The 19,258-nt window shown below is 36.9% G+C and overlaps 1 protein-coding gene across 3 annotated transcripts in view; it reads left to right on the forward strand.

Annotated features, from left to right (window-relative positions):
* Positions 1-19,258, forward strand: part of WARS2 (tryptophanyl tRNA synthetase 2, mitochondrial) — an 88,549-nt gene that overhangs the window by 34,537 nt on the left and 34,754 nt on the right. For 2 of the 3 annotated variants that reach the window (XR_004485673.2, XM_004263253.3), the window contains exon 2: positions 6,905-7,162. The exons of the other annotated variant lie outside the window; for it this stretch is intronic. Coding sequence is in view for 1 of the 2 variants with exons in the window: in XM_004263253.3 (XP_004263301.1) it covers positions 6,905-7,162 (258 nt within the window). In the remaining variant the exon portion in view is untranslated. The remainder of the gene's footprint in view (positions 1-6,904; positions 7,163-19,258) is intronic. 3 annotated transcript variants of the gene reach the window in all.

Raw genomic sequence — 19,258 nt, forward strand, 5'->3', positions numbered from 1 at the left:
TTTAGTACTTCTTGATCTCTTGCCTGTATTTACTGTTCCATCCAATATAAAAATAAATTATGTAGTGGTGGTTAAGATGTTTATGTCAAGAATTTGACCCTGGATGGTTTGGTTTAGGAAGCAGTATTGTCATTAGAAATTAAAAGTGTTTCTCACTACATATCATATTATAATTATTTATGTTGTGTTTAGATAATATATTAATCTAGTTTTAGTCACTTTTCCAATAAAAACTAAAAGGACTTGCCACTTTATTCTGTACCTACATATAAGCTTTGCATTTAAACATAACTTAGCTGCCCTGAGGTGACAATGCAGTCTTTCCTAGGAGGCAAAGTCCCCAGATTTTGTATTTCATCATCTCTGTGTGATGGGGAGACATTCACTGAGGTGCTATTTGACAAGTAAGAAAGAAAACCGGAAAAAAAGGCCTGAAGAAAATAAGCCCACAGAGATGCTGAGGTACAAAAGAAATAGCTGCAGAAGAAAAGAACGTGATAAATATGCAAAAGCGTCATGTGGTCTGGTGAGCGGAGCTCTGGAGGTCTGGATTCTGGCCCCAGGTGTGCCACCAGCTGTGTGCCTGGGCCTTTCAGGAAACGACTCTGTGGCACACCTTCCCTTTCTGAGAGCGTGTGTGTGGAGGGGAGGTGCGGGCGGGAGTGAGGATACTTAAAGGCCAGACCAACCATGAGGTCAAGAAGTTCTAAACTGGATGCAACCCTGTGCACAGGAAAGGGACAGAGCTCGGTGTCCAGGGCTGAGAGCTGGGTTCCAAATCTAACCACCTGCCTGTGATCTTGTGAGGGTTACTTAACCTTGCAGTGTCCTTCCCTGGAAAGTAAGGCCAGTAATTCCTACCTCCTTCACATCCGATGAGGTCCATGCAAGTGCCAGGGAATGTTTCTGATAGCTAAAGTTCAGCACAAGAATGAAAATCCATCTGCAAAAGCATTCTTCTGCATGATAGAAGGATAGCTCAGTGCACCGAGGGAAAATAGATGCACAGCTCTTAAAATCTGGAAGTGGCTTAAATAAGTCTGTAAAAAACATTTTTAAAAAACCAAGTTTATTCCTTTCAAATTATTTCACTGACCTAATAATACGTTGCTAAGTACTTCTCATCTATGCTTTTATGGAACTCACAGTCTAGTGGATTAGTCACTCCTTTCTCCTTTTTTCTTTTTAAAAATAATTTTTTCCTGCAGTTTTAATTGTTGGCCGACATATTGCTTCTTGTTTGAGGGTGACATAAGACCTGCTTTCTCTTACATTGAATTAATATTTACTATGTTGATTCCTAGGTCTGAGCATCTGGTTTCATTTCTAAGCAGAAATGAACCCAGTTTTTTTTTTTTTCTTGGTGCTGAGTCAGCTTTTTCTCTCCAGACCCAGAGCCCTCTGTACTTTCTGGAAGAAAGAGCTGACTGTAGCAGAACAATGCTGAGCTGTGGCCAAAGAAAGCTTCAGAGAAGCACCTGGATCCTCCCAGCCAGGACCGAAGTGCTATTTTTCTATGCCGGGTCTCCTATGTTTCAGCTCTTATATCACTAACTGGTGGTATAGACATTTTCAAGAAAATGTTGAAGACAGATGCGAGGGGCCTAGGATTGAAATAGTAGGGTGACATACATGACAGAATTGAGAAGCACCAACAGAGAGCTTCTTAAGCTGTATTTTTTATTTAGAAGAATAAATAGACTTACAAAAAGAAATTTTCAACCAAATTAGTTGTTAATGTTGTTGATTCCTTTTTTATCGCAATCCATGATAACATGCCTTTCATGGAACCAATTAGACATAGTGCTTGCTCAGCCAAGTTTTTGGTCTGCCGTCGAGTATAGTTAAAACAGGTGTGATGAGTGCACAATTGATGCTACAGCTGGACACAAGCAGGACTTTGTAATAAGAATCTTGAAATCTTTAGTTGAAGTCTTTGGTTCCCACCACCATACCAAAGTTGAAAGTGTTTCAAAGCTAGTAGGCAGCCTTCTTTTGATGTATTTTATTCACTTGGGATTAAAATCAGAAGCTCTCTTTAGTTAATCACAAAAAATATCTTTTGCCATGATTAGCAGCTTGGGAGTTTTTAATTGCTTTTGGGTGCAATAATTGAAATTATGATAATTATGAACTTGGGATATGCTCAGTACCTTATGACAGGAGCGCTTTTAGCTACATCTGTCAGATTGATAAGTTCTCTCTTTGATACAAACTCCCACCCTGTCTTCTGGAATATATCAAATCCCAGGGCTGAAGCTGCCCATTGGTAATGCTGATTCTGTTACAAATTGAGCCAATGCATGTATTGATTGGAAGTGGCGTTTGCTAAGGAAATACACCTGAAATAAAAATGAAGACCTATTTTGTAAAATGCGCCTTTTTTTATTCTCTGTGCATTGCGATGGGATTCAAGGTTGATGCTCTAGACTTCCCCATGAGCGAATGCCTGTGGGCTAGTCTTGAAGCTGTTTTCTTTGTGGTTTGCCTCCTGTCCACTGGGAAGCCCATGCTCCTTTCATTTTCATTCTTTTCCAACTCTAGTGCTTTTGAACACAGAACCCCCATCCTCCCACCACCCAAACTCCACATTCCAGCCCCATGATTTCATGGTACCAGGCATATCTCCCCTGCCATGCTGTCAGGCTGCCTGCTGACTATTGCAGGGGGAACAGACGGGAACATAAACTCACCGCAGAAGTGCAAGACACTCTCTGTATATTTTTAAGACCAGGAATCCAGTTCTCATTTAGATCCTGTATTTTTTTAATAGCTCCTTGAAAATTGAACAAAACATTTCTTGTTGCTCTTACTTCTTGATAACATCATTCCCTCTGCCTGGATGTATAGAATCACAGAAACTAGAGAACGAAAAAGATGTATTAGATCATGTCTAGTTCATTCCCACCGGTCACAATTCTTTTTTCTCATAGTCTGTCCTCTAGTGCTTTTCTCTTCTAGTTTTCCCAAGAATTAGTTTCTCCATTTCTCTCAGGGAATAATTCCTTAGTTTGAACATGGAGGAATTTGTGTGGAAATATTCATATTTTTTTCTCAGCTTGATACTATTGGCCCTTATAATCCTTTATATGACCATAAACAGTCCCCTTTCATCCTAGGTCAAGCATTTCTGGACGGCATTTTTTTTCCTCTTCATTTATTAAGTTCAGAGCTTGTTTTTCTGCTTTGCTTTCTCTCTTCATCAATCAGTCCCAAAAGCCCATTAATCATTTTTTACCTCACTGAAAGCTCCTTTGCTTATTCCCATATCAGGAACCCAGGGCTGGTTAAGGTCCTAAGGTACTGAAGGAAGCCTCACTGACATGTACTTATTCTATGCTAACTCTTCTCTCTCCCGTTCTTTCTCTTTCTCTCTCTCTCTCTCCCTCAGCCTCAGTTCTCAGCTACAAACTATTTTTAAAGTGATGTCTCTAAATTATGATTTGGGGAGTTAGTCATTTGACAGCCTCATATGTGTGTATGTACATGTGTATGATTTTAAGTGGTACTATTATATTTGTTCTCAGTTACTTAAAAGGTATTTTTCATATTCTCAGAGCCACAAACCTCTTAGGTCTCCTGAGTGCTTATATCAAGTACAATTCTAGGTCATGGAACTATGATGTAGCATTCTATTTTAGGGCTGTTATCTCAGAAATAGAGAGGAAAATAAGCAGATATAGGAAAATAGACTGTAGGATTTGAAATTCTTGGGAAAAGGGAAGGGCAAAATATAAGTAGTCTTGGCACTCACACATCTAAAGTAGATTAGCTCTTAGGAGCTAATATTAGATATAAAGATAAAGACTTTTTTAAATGTTACATTCTTTTTTTAAAAAAAATTCAACTTTATTGATGTATAATCGACAAATAAATTGTAAGATATTTAAAGTGTACATATACCATGGTGATTTGATATACATTGTGAAAAGATCCCCCCCACCTAGTTAATTATTAACACAACCAACACCTCACATATTTGTCTTTGTGTGTGTGAGAGAGCATTTGAGTTCTACTCTCTTAGCAAATTTCAATTATACAATGCAATGTTATCCTGTAGTCATCGTGTTTTACATTAGATCCTCATAAACTATATGGTTTTCTAGATGAGAGGACCCAGTATTATAAAGATGTTGGTTCTCCCCAAAGCAATCTACGGACTCAATGTAATCCCAATCAAAAACCCCAACAGGTTGCTTTTTTTTTTTCTCTTGGAACTTGGCAAGATGACTGTAAAATGTATTGAGAAGTATAAAGGACCAAGGGTGGGTTAGATACTCTTGAAGAAGAAGAAGAAGGTAGAAAGACTTGCTCCACCAGGTCCCAAGACTTATTAAAAAGGCAGCTGCGGTACTGGTGCAGACATAGACAAATAGACCATGGACCAATGAGACAGAATAGAAAGACCAGATACAGACTCAGACATATAGAAATAATTGGTTTATGCTGAAGTGGCATTCCAGAGAGCAGTGGGGAAAGGATCTTTTCAATAAATGGTGATGGAAAAATTAGGTATCCATATAGGGGGAAAAAAAGGAGAGAAAATAAAGTAGATGTCTACCTCACACCATATGCAAAAAACTCCAAATGGATACAGACTTAAATGTGAAAGATAAAACTTTAAAGCATGCACATACATATGCTTTATATAGGTATGTATGTATATACACACACATATCTTCATGAACTCAGGATATTAAAAGATTTCTTCTATGACATAAAAATCTGGTCAAAAATTATATATTTGAAGAACATCGCTTCATCAAAAGGTAACATAAAGGCAAATAGCCACATAATGAGAGAATATATTGGCCACACATGTAACTGACAAAATATTAGGATCCAGAATATACAAAAATTCTTAAATCAATGGAAAGATAATCCAAGCTGAGAAAACTAGGCAAAATAACTTGAATAGCCTCTCCACAGAAGAGGAAATAAAAATACCAAAAACCATGAGTTCTCGACTTCTCTAATAAATAATCAGAGAAATGCAGTTAAACCATAATGAAATTCTACCCTATATCGTCAGTTAGCTAAAAATAGAACTACTGGCAAAGTGTTGGTGAGGATGTGGAACAATAGGAATTGGTGGTAGAAACTGCAAATTGTTACATACTGATACTTAGGAATAGTTTAGCACGCTGTAGTACAACTGAAGGTACATATGCATACCTTATGATCCAGCAATTCAACTCCTAGCTACGTACACTGGAGAGACTTGGCACTTAATACACAAATATACGTGTAGAGAATATTCTTTTTTTCCCCCATAACTTTTTTTTTTGCAACAGAAACGTTGCAAAATAATGCAATGAATGTAATGAAGTCTTAATAGATGGTGTTTAAGCAAAACATGGTAGCTAGTGGAAGGAGCATACATGAGCTTTGAAGTCAGTAATACCTGACTTGAAATTTCAGTTCCACCTATTAGTTGTGTGGCCAAAGGCAATCTATTAATATTTGTGAGCCTCAGTTTTCTCATCTGTAAATTAGAGGTAATCATATGCCTACCATATTATATAAGGAATAAATACATTAATGCATTAAAGCACTGAGCATAAATGCCTGAAACATAGTAGTTGTCCAGTAAATTATGGTTGTTATTAGTAATTTTTTATTATTGTTAAAAATGATAATGATGTATTTTATCCTTTATCTGTATTAAAGACAGAAAATATTTTTTAAAAATTTGTTGCACTGGGCTTCCCTGGTGGCGCAGTGGTTGAGAGTCCGCCTGCCGATGCAGGGGACGCGGGTTCATGCCCCGGTCCGGGAGGATCCCACCTGCCGCGGAGCGGCTGGGCCCGTGAGCCATGGCCGCTGAGCCTGCGCGTCTGGAGCCTGTGCTCCGCAAGGGGAGAGGCCACAACAGTGAGAGGCCCGCGTACCACAAAAAAAAAAAAAAAAAAAAGAAAATTTGTTGTGCTCAAAAGCTTACAAATACAGAGGCACATTTTTTTTCTTCTCATTTTCTATTATAACTTCAATAATAGACAGTATAGACCAATGGGATAGCATGACCATGTCAAAAATGATTTTATAATTTAAAAAATTATGCAGAATTAAAAACTTCGTTTGAAGAAATAAAAAACCAACTATGATTTTATCAAAAGTAAATTGATACTGAAGCATGAAAAAGTTAAATAACTTTATCAAGAAGCAATATCAGAAATAGAGTATAGGTTTCCTAATTTTTAGCCCAGATCCTGCACATTAAATTATAATATCAGCAATTATTTTTATTTTTTTATTTTATATTGGAGTACAGTTGATTAACAATGTTGTGTTAGTTTCAGGTGTACAGCGTAGTGATTCAGTTATACATATACATGTATCTATTCTTTTTCAAATTCTTTTATTTTTAAAGAAAACTGAATTAAGTAAGAATAGCCTTTAGCCCTAATGCTAAGGCCTTCATTGCCCTAACTGCAAAATGAATGAAGTCATGTGAAAAACCCCTGGAGCCCCTTTAATCTCCAGTGAAATTTGATTCTATGTCTGAAGTCTCTGCAACTGACCACCAGAACCACAGTCATCTTTTCCTCTTGGGAACTCTTTTCTGTACCCCACTATTTACCTTTCCAAACCAGTCACAATTGTGTTGTAATACTGTACGGTTACTTTTATTTTCATAAGCATATCCTCTATCTCCAGTTAGATTGGAGATACAGACCTTTTCTTACGTGCCTTTGTGTTTATAAGCTTTTGAGTGCAAAAAAAGATTTTTTTAATATCATTTCTGTCTCCTAATAGCACCTAACATAGTGCTTTACAAAATAAATGCATTTAAGGATGATGACTGTCAGATTGCAGTTAAAAAAATTGCGTAGCCATCAAACGTGGGCATAGGATTCATGGATTCTGCTTCAAAAGCAATGTTGTTTGTTTTCCTTTGTTCCAGAAAGATTCCGTGAAGCGAATATTTTCTGGCATTCAGCCTACAGGAATCCCCCACCTCGGCAATTACCTGGGAGCCATTGAGAGCTGGGTGAGATTACAGGACGAGCATGACTCCGTGCTGTACAGCATCGTTGACCTACATTCCATCACTGTCCCCCAAGACCCAGCCGTCCTCCGGCAGAGCATCTTGGACATGACGGCTGCTCTTCTCGCCTGCGGCGTAAACCCAGAGAAGAGCATCCTTTTCCAGCAATCTCAGGTCAGCTTCTCAGATTAGAACCGAGAAAACATTTATTTTCAGATTGAGGAAAAAATCGAATGGTTTATATGACTCCTGTTTTTGATTTTTTTTTTGACCCTTCAAGTGTGACTTCATCAAATGCGACTGTTTCATTTTCATGTTTTCCCTATATTCATATCATTGAGTATTATTATAATGCAATAGCATTTTCAACTTTCCCTCCACTGTACTAGGTAAGTTTATAATGCTTCATAAACCAAAAAGTTATATCCCATTAGTACTTCTAACCCTGGAATTGTTTTTCTGTACTGGGTTGCATTCAACCAGATGAATTCATGCTGTTGACTAGTCTCCTGGTGATGAGGGATAGAATTTAGCGACTGATGGTTTTACATAACTCCAATGTTGCTTTATTGGGTATTGCATTTGGAAGGTCTATTGGATAATTACCATTGTTCATTCTTCGTATAATAACTTTTGAGAAGATTTGAGAGAACTAGCTGGGAAATTGGAAGACAATGTCCAGTGTCTTGACTCCAAGCCAAGAAAGGCTTTAGAACAAAGCCAAAATATTTGACTCATATCTTTACTATGGATGAATCAGTTTACTCTTGGACAGGCAGATAACCTGGACTAGAGACAAGGTGCTTAAGAGACTCCCTAGCAAAGAAGGTGAAAATTTTAACTGGATCATGCCCTTATTACATGTCTGCTTTAACCTGGTGACAGAGCCCCAGCCAAGGAATGGTATATTATACATGTTTTGGCACATGTTAACATGTATGCATGTATGGAACGTGTTATACATGTGTACAACTCCTTTCTTGATCATCAACTTCTGACAATCATTATTTTTGTATATATTTAATCACCCACAGAACTTAATGTAATGATTCACACAGAGCAACCGTTTAAAAATATGTAATCAATGAAAAGAGTATCTTCAAAAAATAAATGCAGTTATCAACTTAAACTTGTTACCAGCTTAGAGATAATGTGATAGAATAATAGAATCTAATCATTAAAATGAACATAAAGGCAATTTACCTCAATTTCCTTTTTTACAGTTGGTCAGGAAGCATTTCCTTATGTATGGCTTTTCAGATTCAATCTTGGACAGATGTAATTGTTATCAAGTACTTGCTTATATTGAGCAAACACCCGCCTCCCTGTAACTTCTAGCCACTCATTTAACTCCTTGCTAAAAATACATGTAAATCAACTCTGTCTTCCACATGACTGCTCTTCCAAACTTGGAGACATTAATTGTGCACCATCCTTACCCTCCAGGTCCTTGTTCCATAGGCCTTACCTTCTTCAAATTAGCTTACCCTAGATCTCTCACCCTCTTGGTTGTCCTACCTCAGAAGCACTCCTACCTTCTCTCTGAAAGGAAGGTGCCTCTCATATTTCATGAAGCAATGTTTATCTAAACTCTTCTCATCCATCTCTGAAATTATAATGCTGGTCATCTTTAGAGCCAGTTTTGGAGTCACCTAATGCATTTTCCAAAGCATACCATCTTCACTCCATCTTAGCTGTTTTTGATACGAGCTCTCTTTTGATCCTTATGTGATATTCTTTTTAAAAATTGTATTCTCAGTACTTATTTCCATACTTCTTGTAGGTGAAAATGTCTAATCTCCACAAAGTAACCACTTGTCAGTTGCTTTTTAAAGTGACCTTTAAAATTAAAGGCTTATTTACAGTCACATCCAGTACTTGCACTTTGAGCTCATAGCCCCAGAAATGATTACCATATTCTAAAAATGTTCTCCTTTGTAAAGGATTTTTGGCAGTGACCTCCATAACTGTATAAAATTTGCAGTAATTGAGGTATCTTCTTCCACATGGTACATTGTTGTTCAAAATAGCAATTGAAAGAGTAACCCACAATATGGGAGACTTTGTAAGAACGTTCTCATAAGTGAGGGATAAAAAAATTCACCTTCCCTTTGGTTTTTTTATGTTACAAAATGAGCTCACTGGTTCCCAAACTAGTGAGCTCATTATGTGGGTCTAGGTCAGAGAGTGGAGGCAACTGGTGTTGCCTGTTTCCTCAGTGGCCTCTAAATTGGCTCCCAGTTCCCCCTCCTACCATCCCTGACTTCAGCTCCCGTGGGGGAATTTCGATAGTTTGCCAGTAAAATTTGAAGGAAGTACTCATCAGCCCACATTCCACAATTTGTCCCACAAAGACAGTATTAAAGACTTCCTCAGGTGTCTTTCTGTCCTCAAGACATGCTTGGTCTGGGCCATTTCCTTCTTTAACTCGGGCAACCAACCTTATTACAACTCAGTGGATGGACTGGATATTTTATCAGATTTTCTTTCCTTTTTAAAATATTTAATAAAGAAAACTTTAAATATATACAGAAGAGTAGAGAGAAGAGTGTACTCTACCCCCATCATTTACTCACATTTTGTGATTTGTCTCGCCAATGTTGTTTTCTTTGTTGAAGTATTTTATAGCAGATACCACACATCATGACATTTCATGCCCTAAATATTTCAGCATGCCTTTCTATAAACTAAGGAAATTTTCTTACATAACCACAATACTGTCATCACACCTAACAAGTTAATGATAATTCCATATTATCTTCTAATACCCAGTCCATGTTCAAATTATGCTGATTCTTCCAAAATGTCTTCCAAAATGTTGTCTTGTTGGAATGATGATCCAACCAAGGTCTATGCATCACATTTGATTGTGGATCTTAAAGTCTCTTTTTATTTCATGCCTTTTGATTTGTTGATCAAGTTTTATTTCCTGGAAAGTTAATCCTTCTGCACTTAAAAAAAAATTTTAAACTTTGGTTTTTATGCTCCCACTTTTTTCTTTTTTTTTTTTTCCTGATGTGGTATGTATTTTTTTAATTGAAGTATAGTTGATTTACAGTGTTGTGTTAATATCTGCTGTACAGCAAAGTGATTCAGTTATACATATATATACATTCTTTTTTATATTCTTTTCCATTATGGTTTATTACATAAATATTGAATATAGTTCCCTGTGCTGTACCATAGCACCTTGTTGTTTATGCATTCTATATATACTAGTTTGCATCTGCTAACCCCAAACTCTCACTCCATCCCTCCCCCACTCCCCTTCCCCAGTGGCAACCACAACTCTGTTCTCTGTGTCTGTGAGTCTGTCTCTGTTTTGTAGATAAGTTCATTTGTACGCTCCCACTTTTTTCATGCCTTTGATATGTTAATCAGGTTTTCATTTATTTGCTATAAAATTAGCTCTTTTGGACATAAAAATAAACCTTAATTTTTTGTGCTTCCTCTTTTCACTAATCTGTGTTAGCTGATGTTTAATGGCTATAAACTGCCATCCTACATAGTTGCTTGTCACTATTTATAATAGTTTGACTAGAAACGATGCTTACTTAGTGCCTACGGAGTGCCTAGAAAGGAGTGCCTAGATATCAGTTCCTCTAGAATGCTGTAAAGCTTCAAGCGGTTCTTGGAGGATGATGGGAAGTTCTTCCTGATGCTTTGTCTTGAAACTGTGAAGGCATGTATTGGCTTTTGCTTCTTAGGACCATTCTCAAGTAGAAGTATATTAACTAAGCTAGTTACCTTGAAACAATGATTATTTTAAAGACCTGGCCCCATATTTGCCATGTTCTAGTAGGTGAAAGAATCATCATGGTGTTTGTATTTTATGTCTTGCTATCCAAAAGCCAATTAATTAACAACTGTCTTTATCAACCTGTGGAGTTTTCAGTAGCGGGGGATTGAAAAGAAAATAGAGCATCTTTAAACGTGGAAGATTTACCAGCCATTTCATGTATATGACCTCTCTTTTAATCTTCAAAGCAGTGCATGAGTTAGGCATTACTGTTTTTTCACAGATGAATAAATTAAGGTATAAAGAGATTAAGTAATCAGAAAATCTCTGAGAGGTGCCTAGTACCTAGTAAATGCTTAATAATATCTTCTTAATTAGCTACCTGAGGTCATAACAGCTTGTAGGTGGCAAATCCAGGACTCTCTTTTCTTCCTAAGGCACTACTTTTAGAAGCTATATAGACAGTTTCTGACTTACAGTGGTTCAACTTATGATGGTTTGAAAGCAATATGCATTCAGTAGAAGCTGTACTTTGAATTTTGGATGTTGATCTTTTTCCAGGCTGGCAATATGTAGTACGATATTCTCTTGTGGTACTGGGCAGCAGCAGGGAGCTGCAGCTCCAGGTCAGCCGCGAGATCACCAAGGTAAACAACCGAGACACTTACAACCATTCTGTTTTTCACTTTCAGTACAGTAGTCAATAAATTACATGAGATATTCAACACTTTATTATAATATAGGCTTTGTGCTGGATGATTTTGCCCAACTATAGGGCTAATGTAAGTGTTCTGAGCACGGTGAAGCTATGATGTTCGGTAGGTTAGGTGTATTATATGCATTTTCAACTTAGAATATTTTCAGCTTAACCATGTGTTTATCAAGACGTAACCCCATTGTAAGTTGAGGAAGATCTGTACTCATGGGGAGAGAATATTTTTCGGTCTCCCACCATGCCTTTGTCTCAGGAGCTGATGGCAGAGGGGCAGTGCAGAGCCAGAGCTGACCTGAAGACCCTGGACTACTAAATTACCCTCTCACTCCTGCTTCAGTCTCACAAATCGATGGTCCATTCCCCACATTGTAGCCACGGTCATCTTTCTACTTAAAATACATCAGCACCTCTCTCCTACCCTCAAGGTAAAAATTTAAACTCAGTTTCTAGAAAGCCCTTCAAGCATGAGGCCGCTGAGAACATCAGGTCAGTGTTTCTTCCACTCCACCACTTTTTATCACAGGTTATTTTGTGTTCAAATGATCTGATTAACTTTTACCAATAATTCTTTAAAGCAGAAGTTAGAGTATTTTCTTCTGGGTTTTTTGTTTTTTTGTTTGTTTTTATATATTTATTTTATTTATTTATTTTTGGCTGCATTGGGTCTTCGTTGCTGCGCGTGGGCTTTCTCTAGTTGCGGCGAGCAGGGGCTACTCTTTGTTGCGGTGCGCGGGCTTCTCATTGCAGTGGCTTCTCTTGTTGCGGAGCACGGGCTCTAGGTGCATGGGCTTATTTGCTCCGTGGCATGTGGGATCTTCCCGGACCAGGGCTCAAACCTGTGTCCCCTGCATTGGCAGGCAGATTCCTAACCACTGTGCCACCAGAGAAGCCCCTCTTCTGGTTTTATTTTGAGAAAATTTGATAAATCAATTCTTAACTTATAAAACATAAATTAGAGGTTATTTGTGTAATTTTAACAAGGTTTTTTTGGTTAATTTCTTTATATTGGGAATTTTGCAGTACATTTAAGCATTTAGTTGATCCCTGAATATGATAGGAATTTAGAAAATAATTAGAATTAAAGTGTTGGGAGCCAGTACCAGTTAAAATTAGTTATAACTACATCTCCTCACAGACAATTATTTCCAAGTAAAATGAAGAATTTTTGAAATTGTGAGTTAGAGAAAAATACTTTTTATATTATGTAAGGGCTCTTTTCATGTATATCCATTGTGTTAAGCAAAGTACTTACAGATAAATATAAAGACTAGTTCCCCAGGTGCCATTGTTGGACACCAGAGTAAGTTCTAGTAATTATTTGAAATAGGGAAAGAGTTTAGCTATGTTATAATGCTGATTTTACCAATAATTTTTATCTCCAGTCCTTTGCATTCTTTCTCAGCGGTCTGACTGGAACGATTTAGACTTACTGAAGATTTTTCTCATTATTTTCTTTTTCTTTCTTTCCCACCGGCCTCTAGTCATGGTGCTTCCCCTACAATATGTTTGCCATATGTGGGGAATTTTACAGAGCCTCTCCTCTGAAAGGTGTGTGTGTGCACGTGCGCATGTGTGTGTGTGTGTGAGTGAGAGAGAGAGAGAGTGGGAGGGAGAGGGAGAGGGATCGCCTGCTTATGTGTGTGCTTGGCAGAGGTTTCCATGCCAATGCCAAAGTCAGTGGTCTCTTATTTCTAGCAGGCCCGAGTGCAGATCCAGTCTGATTCCCACAGCTGCCTCTGAGGTGCATGTTTCCACATCTTTAGTTGTTACTTTGCTTGGGATTGAATCACCCTGCAGATGGAAGATAAAAGCTGGAGTTCATAGCTTTAGGCACTGGCTTTCTGCCAAGGCTGGGAGAAAAGGACAGTTTTCGACCATCAGACATCATGTTACAGAGGGTCCAAAACAGTCCAGGGAAGAGTCGAGGGAGAAGAATGGAATCTGCAGCTTTGGAATGTGGCCTCATTCTCTAATTAGAGGTAGGTTTTGTTTCCCAGGAAACTAAAATCAATAATAACAATAAAGGAAAGGGGGCTATGGAGGAACCAATTTCCGAATAAGGGCCAAAGGAACTGACTACATGAATCTTGGCTCACTGAATACAAACAAAAGTTGTACCTGACCCATTCATTGTCCCTTATCTTAGAGGTAAAAAGCCAAAGCCTAAACTAGGACAGAGAATCTTTTGTGTTTTCACTTATCCTAGTAATTTTGGAAGCATATTTGAGTACATATTTGTATTTGTTAAACTCTCAAGTTGTTAGGCTACCAACAACAGGTGTACATTCAACTCGTAATAGGAAGGAAGCAAACAGACCTCTATATAGGTTAATGGTCTTGAGGAATCTATTTGTAAAATTGGTGTCACCTCCAAAGTTTCCAGGGAGAGACAAAAGTTCTAAATGGCCCATGGCATAAATAATAAAGAGAAGTTAGGAAAATTATTATATAACTCAAACTCCTCATGTTATATTTCCTTCTCTAAAAAGTTTCCACTAGTACCACTTCCTTGCCTAGATCTATACTCATGTGTAACTTGATGAGAAGCTGTAGTATTTGTGCTGCTTGCATCCTGGACTACAGTTAGGTCATATCTTAATGACACCTCCAAGAAGAGTTATTTTTTACTATCAGGGCAGTAGTGGAAAGAGTATGAGCTTTGAAGCCAGATACAGTTTGAATCTCACTGTGATCTCTTCTTGTAGTGACACACTGGGCAAGTTACTGAAGCTCTCTGAACCCCCTTTTTAATGTCTATAATAGGGATATTTAAATAATATGATGTATAATTCCTGGCAGATGTTAACTTTCTCTCTCACCCTACATCACCACACACATATTGTCCCCACCCCAGGCTCCTTGATTTGTTTAAGGGTAGAGCGGATTTGGAAGGTGGAGATCAAATTAATGACAGTGCCTGTCTTTATACTCAATAACAAACTATTTTCACAGGCGTTTGTTATCAAAGGTTTTTCAGGACTTTTTAAGAAATATTTCAGACATTCAGAAAAGTATGAAGGCGAATGGCTGCTTTTTGAAATGCTAACCTTTTGGCATAGTTGCTGCATGTAGTTTCTGGGGTTTTTTAAAATTAATTTTTATTGGAGTACAGTTGCTTTACAATGTTGTGTTAGTTTCTACTGTATAGCAAAGTGAATCAGCTATACGTATACATATAGCCCCTCTTTTTTGGATTTCCTTCCCATTTAGGTCACCACAGAGCACTGAGTAGAGTTCCCTGTGCTATACAATAGGTTCTCATTAGTTATCTGTTTTATGCACAGTGTCAATAGTGTATATGTGTCTATCAAACGTTACAAGTACAGTCGAAACTTTCTGTTTAGCTCTCTCTAACCCCATTATGTTTCCTGCCTCCACAGAGGTAACCACTATACTGAATTTAATACTCATCATTCCCATGTACGTGTTTCTATTTGTATTGCATATAATTTGGCCATAACAATCCATATCATTTATTTTGTATGTTTTAAAACTTTATGTAAATAGCATCGTGCTGCACAAATCTTCCTGCATCTATATTTTTGTGTGCAACATTAGTTATGTGTTCGAGATTTATTCGTTTTGACTGCTCTACAATATTCCATTGTCTGGCTCTATCACAATTTATTTATCTATTTTCCTGACAAAGGGTATTTAGATTTTTTCCAACTTTTTTGTTACTGCAAATAATACTACAGTGGGCATACTTCTATATGCTTTTCGTGTACATCTGAAAGGCTTTTCTAGGTGTACATACATAAGAGTGGAATCATGAGGATATATGACATGTATATATATCATAAGTGTTAGTGGCTATTGCTAGATTGCTCTCCAAATTGGTATTCCAATTTACATTCCCAACAAGTGAAGAGTTTCTTTTGGTCTATGGCAATATTTGGTATAATTAGACATTTTACTTTTGCCATTGTAAAGGATAGAATATGCTATCTTGTTTTAATTTGCATTTTTGGTTTTGTGAGCCTCTCTATCATACCTTTCTTTTCTATTTCATTAGTTTCATTGTTTCCTCTCTTGCTTCTGTTTTCTTTGAAATTACTTTGTTGTTATTTTTCTAACTTCTTAAGTGGACCTCATTAATTTTTAGCCATTCTTCTTTTCTAATATAATTATAAATACTCATTTCCATCTAAGTACTGTTTTATCAGCATCTACAAAGTTGTGATATGTAGTATTTTCACTATAACTCATTTGTAAATGATTTCTAATTTCTATTATTTCTTGTTTGATCTGTGATTTATTTAGAAATATGTGTTTTAATTTCCAAATACATGACTCTTTTTCTAAAACCCATTTTACCCACTTGAATGACTAAAATTAAAAATACTGATAGTGCTAAGTTTTGGTAAGGATGTGGAAGAACATGAACTCATACATTGCTGTTAAGAGTATAAAATGACAATTTCTTATAAAATTAAACATATACTTACCAAGTGACACAGCAGTTTCACTCCTAGGTATTTACCAAAGAGAAATGCAAACATTGCCTGCAAAATGACTTATACGTAAGTGTTCATAGTGTTTTTGCTCACAATAGTTCCAAACTAAAAACAACCCAAACGTCCATCAATGAATGAATAAATAATTGTAGAATATTCAATCAATGGAATATTCTTAAACAGTGAAAAGGAGTCTGTAACAACATGAAGGAATAGCAGAAACATTATGCTGAAAGAAGCCAAGAACAGAAGAATTCATATTATATACTAACATTTATATGATATTCTAGAACAGGCAGAACTAATCCCTAATAACAAAAAACAAATCAGTGGTTTCCAGGAACAGGGATGAGGGAAGGGTGAGGAATAAACTGCAAAACTGTGTGAGGGAACTTCTGGGGGACATTGAACTGTTCTATATCTTTTTTTTTTTTTTTTTTTTTTTACCAACAAGTAACCTTTTATTCAGTTAGGTGTTTAGTTTTTATTTTATGCCTTATCATCATTTATGCTAATTTTTTTTTTTTAAACATCTTTATTGGAGCATAATTGCTTTACAATGGTATATTAGTTTCAGCTTCACAACAAAATGAATCAGTTATATATATACATATGTTCCCATATCTCTTCCTGCTTGCGTCACCCTCCCTCCCACCCTCCCTATCCCACCCCTCCAGGCGGTCACAAAGCACCGAGCTGATCTCCCTGTGCTATGCGGCTGCTTCCCACTAGCTATCTACCTTACGTTTGGTAGTGTATATATGTCCATGCCTCTCTCTCGCTTTGTCACAGCTCACCCTTCCCCCTCCCCATATCCTCAAGTCCGTTCTCCAGTAGGTCTGTGTCTTTATTCCTGTCTTACCCCTAGGTTCTTCATGACATTTTTTTTTCTTAAATTCCATATATCTTGACTGGTGTGATGGTTACACATGTATAGATTTGTCAGAACTCCGTGGACTGAGCAGCTAAAATGGGTCCATCTTATTGTTTGTACTTTATGCCTCACTAAAGTTGACTTAGTATTAAAAAAATTTTTTTAATGAGTAGGCACTTAGGATATATAAGTCAAAAGAAAAGAAGAACCCACAGAACTGTGTGAGAACACTACAGGTATTTAAATATAGTTGTCATTCAAACATTTATAATAACAAAGGCAAAATAAATATGGCATAAAAATTTCATCTGAGCTTTGAGTCACCCATTCACAATGAAACCAAGAAACAACCTGCTCACAAGTTTAGTCAGTAAACTAATTATTTTGTTTGCTGTTGTAACATGTTCCCTAAACTTCTTGTAAAACCAGCAAAAAGCCCCATGAAACCAAGTGTTGCAACTGTTGACCCCACTCCAAGGAAAGTATAAAAAGAGAGTAGCTCTGGGACTTCCCTGGTGGCACAGTGGTTAAGAATCTGCCTGCCAATGCAGGGGACATGTGTTTGAGCCCGGGTCCGGGAAGATCCCACATACCACGGAGCAACTAAGCCCGTGTGCCACAACTACTGAGCCCGTGTGCCACAACTACTGAAGCCCACGCGCCTAGAGCCCATGCTCCACAACAAGAGAAGCCACCGCAATGAGAAGCCCGCGCACCACAATGAAGAGTAGCCCCCGCTTGCCGCAACTAGAGAAAGCCCGTGCACAACAACGAAGACACAACGCAGCCGAAAATAAAAATAAATTAATAAATTAATTTTTTAAATAAAGAGAGCAGCTTTGCCGAGGATAGTGCTTTGAATTAGACTGAAGGGATCTTTACTGCCAAGAATTTTAGGGAATTTTAGTCAAGAGTTGAAAAGAGTTTAAAATAAGAATATGAAAATCATCTTATGATTTAAGACTTTCATCATTTTTGTTTGTTTTTGGATGATTTTTTAATTCATGTTTTTCCTTGTTTAAACATTATTTATCCAAATCAAAACAATAACAAATATATGTAGGGAGAGACATCATTTACAAACATATTTTGTACTTATTTGTTATATACTACAGGATAAAGAACACAACCCAGGGTTGTGTTGTTTTTTTTTTTTTAATGAAGCACAATGTGACCTCTAATTTACCTGTGCTTAGTCTTTTCTTCTTATACTTCTTTACTACTCTGATTCATTGATATATTAACTGCTCATTCCTTTTAATCTCCAGAATTCTGTCCTGAGGTAGGTAGGTAGGTAGGTAGATAGATAGGTAGATAGACAGATACGTAGATAGATACATAGATAGATCTATTCCATATTTTTTATTTTTTCTGCCCTCTTGAAGTCTCATCTACTTCCATAACTTTCAGCCATTTTCTCTCAAATCTTGTCTCTTTCCCTGACCTTTCTTCCTAGTTTTTTGTGTTTCTAGCAGTCTTCTAGACTTCTCTCTCTGGATATCTTTCCAAAATCTCAATTTCAACATATCTGAAACCAGATCTTTCCTTTTTACCTCTAACCAGCCCCTCCACTTGAATTTTTAAAATAATTTGGGATGAAATTCACATAACATAACATTAACTACTTTTTCCCCAACCTTAGATATATGTTTATATTTTTTCTTTACACAGACTTTTTTTTAAAACTGAGGTAAAATACATGAATATAAACTGTACCATCTTAACCATTTTTTAAGTGTACAATTCAGTAGTGTTCAATATATTCATGTTACTGTGCAACCAATCTCCAGAACTGTTTCATCTTGCAAAACTGAAATTCTGTACCCATTAAACAGCTATTTCCTCCCCTCCCCCCAACCTCCAGACCCGGGCAACCACCATTCTGCTTTCTGTCTCTATGAGTCTGACTGTTCTAGATAATTCATATGAGTAAAATCATACATATTTGTCTTTTTGTGACTGGGCTCATTTCACCTAACATACTGTCCTCCAGGTTCATCTATGCTATAGCATGTGTCTTAATTGCCTTCCTTTTTAAAGCTGAATAATATTCCATTGTGTGTATATATCACATTTTGTTTATCCATTCATTCATCTGTCAATGGCTATTTGGGTTGCTTCCCCCTTTTGGCTATGTTTAATAATGCTGTTGTGAACATGAGTATACAAATAGCTCTTTAAGATCCTGCTTTGTATTCTTTTTTTTTTTAATCAAAGTATAGTTGATTTACACTATTGTGTTAGTTTCAGGTGTACAGCAAAGTGATTCAGTTATATTAATTCTTTTCCATTATAGTTTATTACAAGATATTGAATATAGTTCCCTGTGCTATACAGTGAATTCTTGTTGTTTCTTTTGTGTATAAACCCAGAAGTGATATTGCTGGATCACATGGGAATTCTATTTTTAATTTTTTTAGGAATCACCATACTGTTTTCCATAGCAGTTGGACCATTTTACTTTCTGACCAACAGTGCACAAGGG

The sequence above is a fragment of the Orcinus orca genome, chromosome 1 (assembly GCF_937001465.1).
Source record: "Orcinus orca chromosome 1, mOrcOrc1.1, whole genome shotgun sequence".
Classification (NCBI taxonomy): Eukaryota; Metazoa; Chordata; class Mammalia; order Artiodactyla; family Delphinidae; genus Orcinus; species Orcinus orca.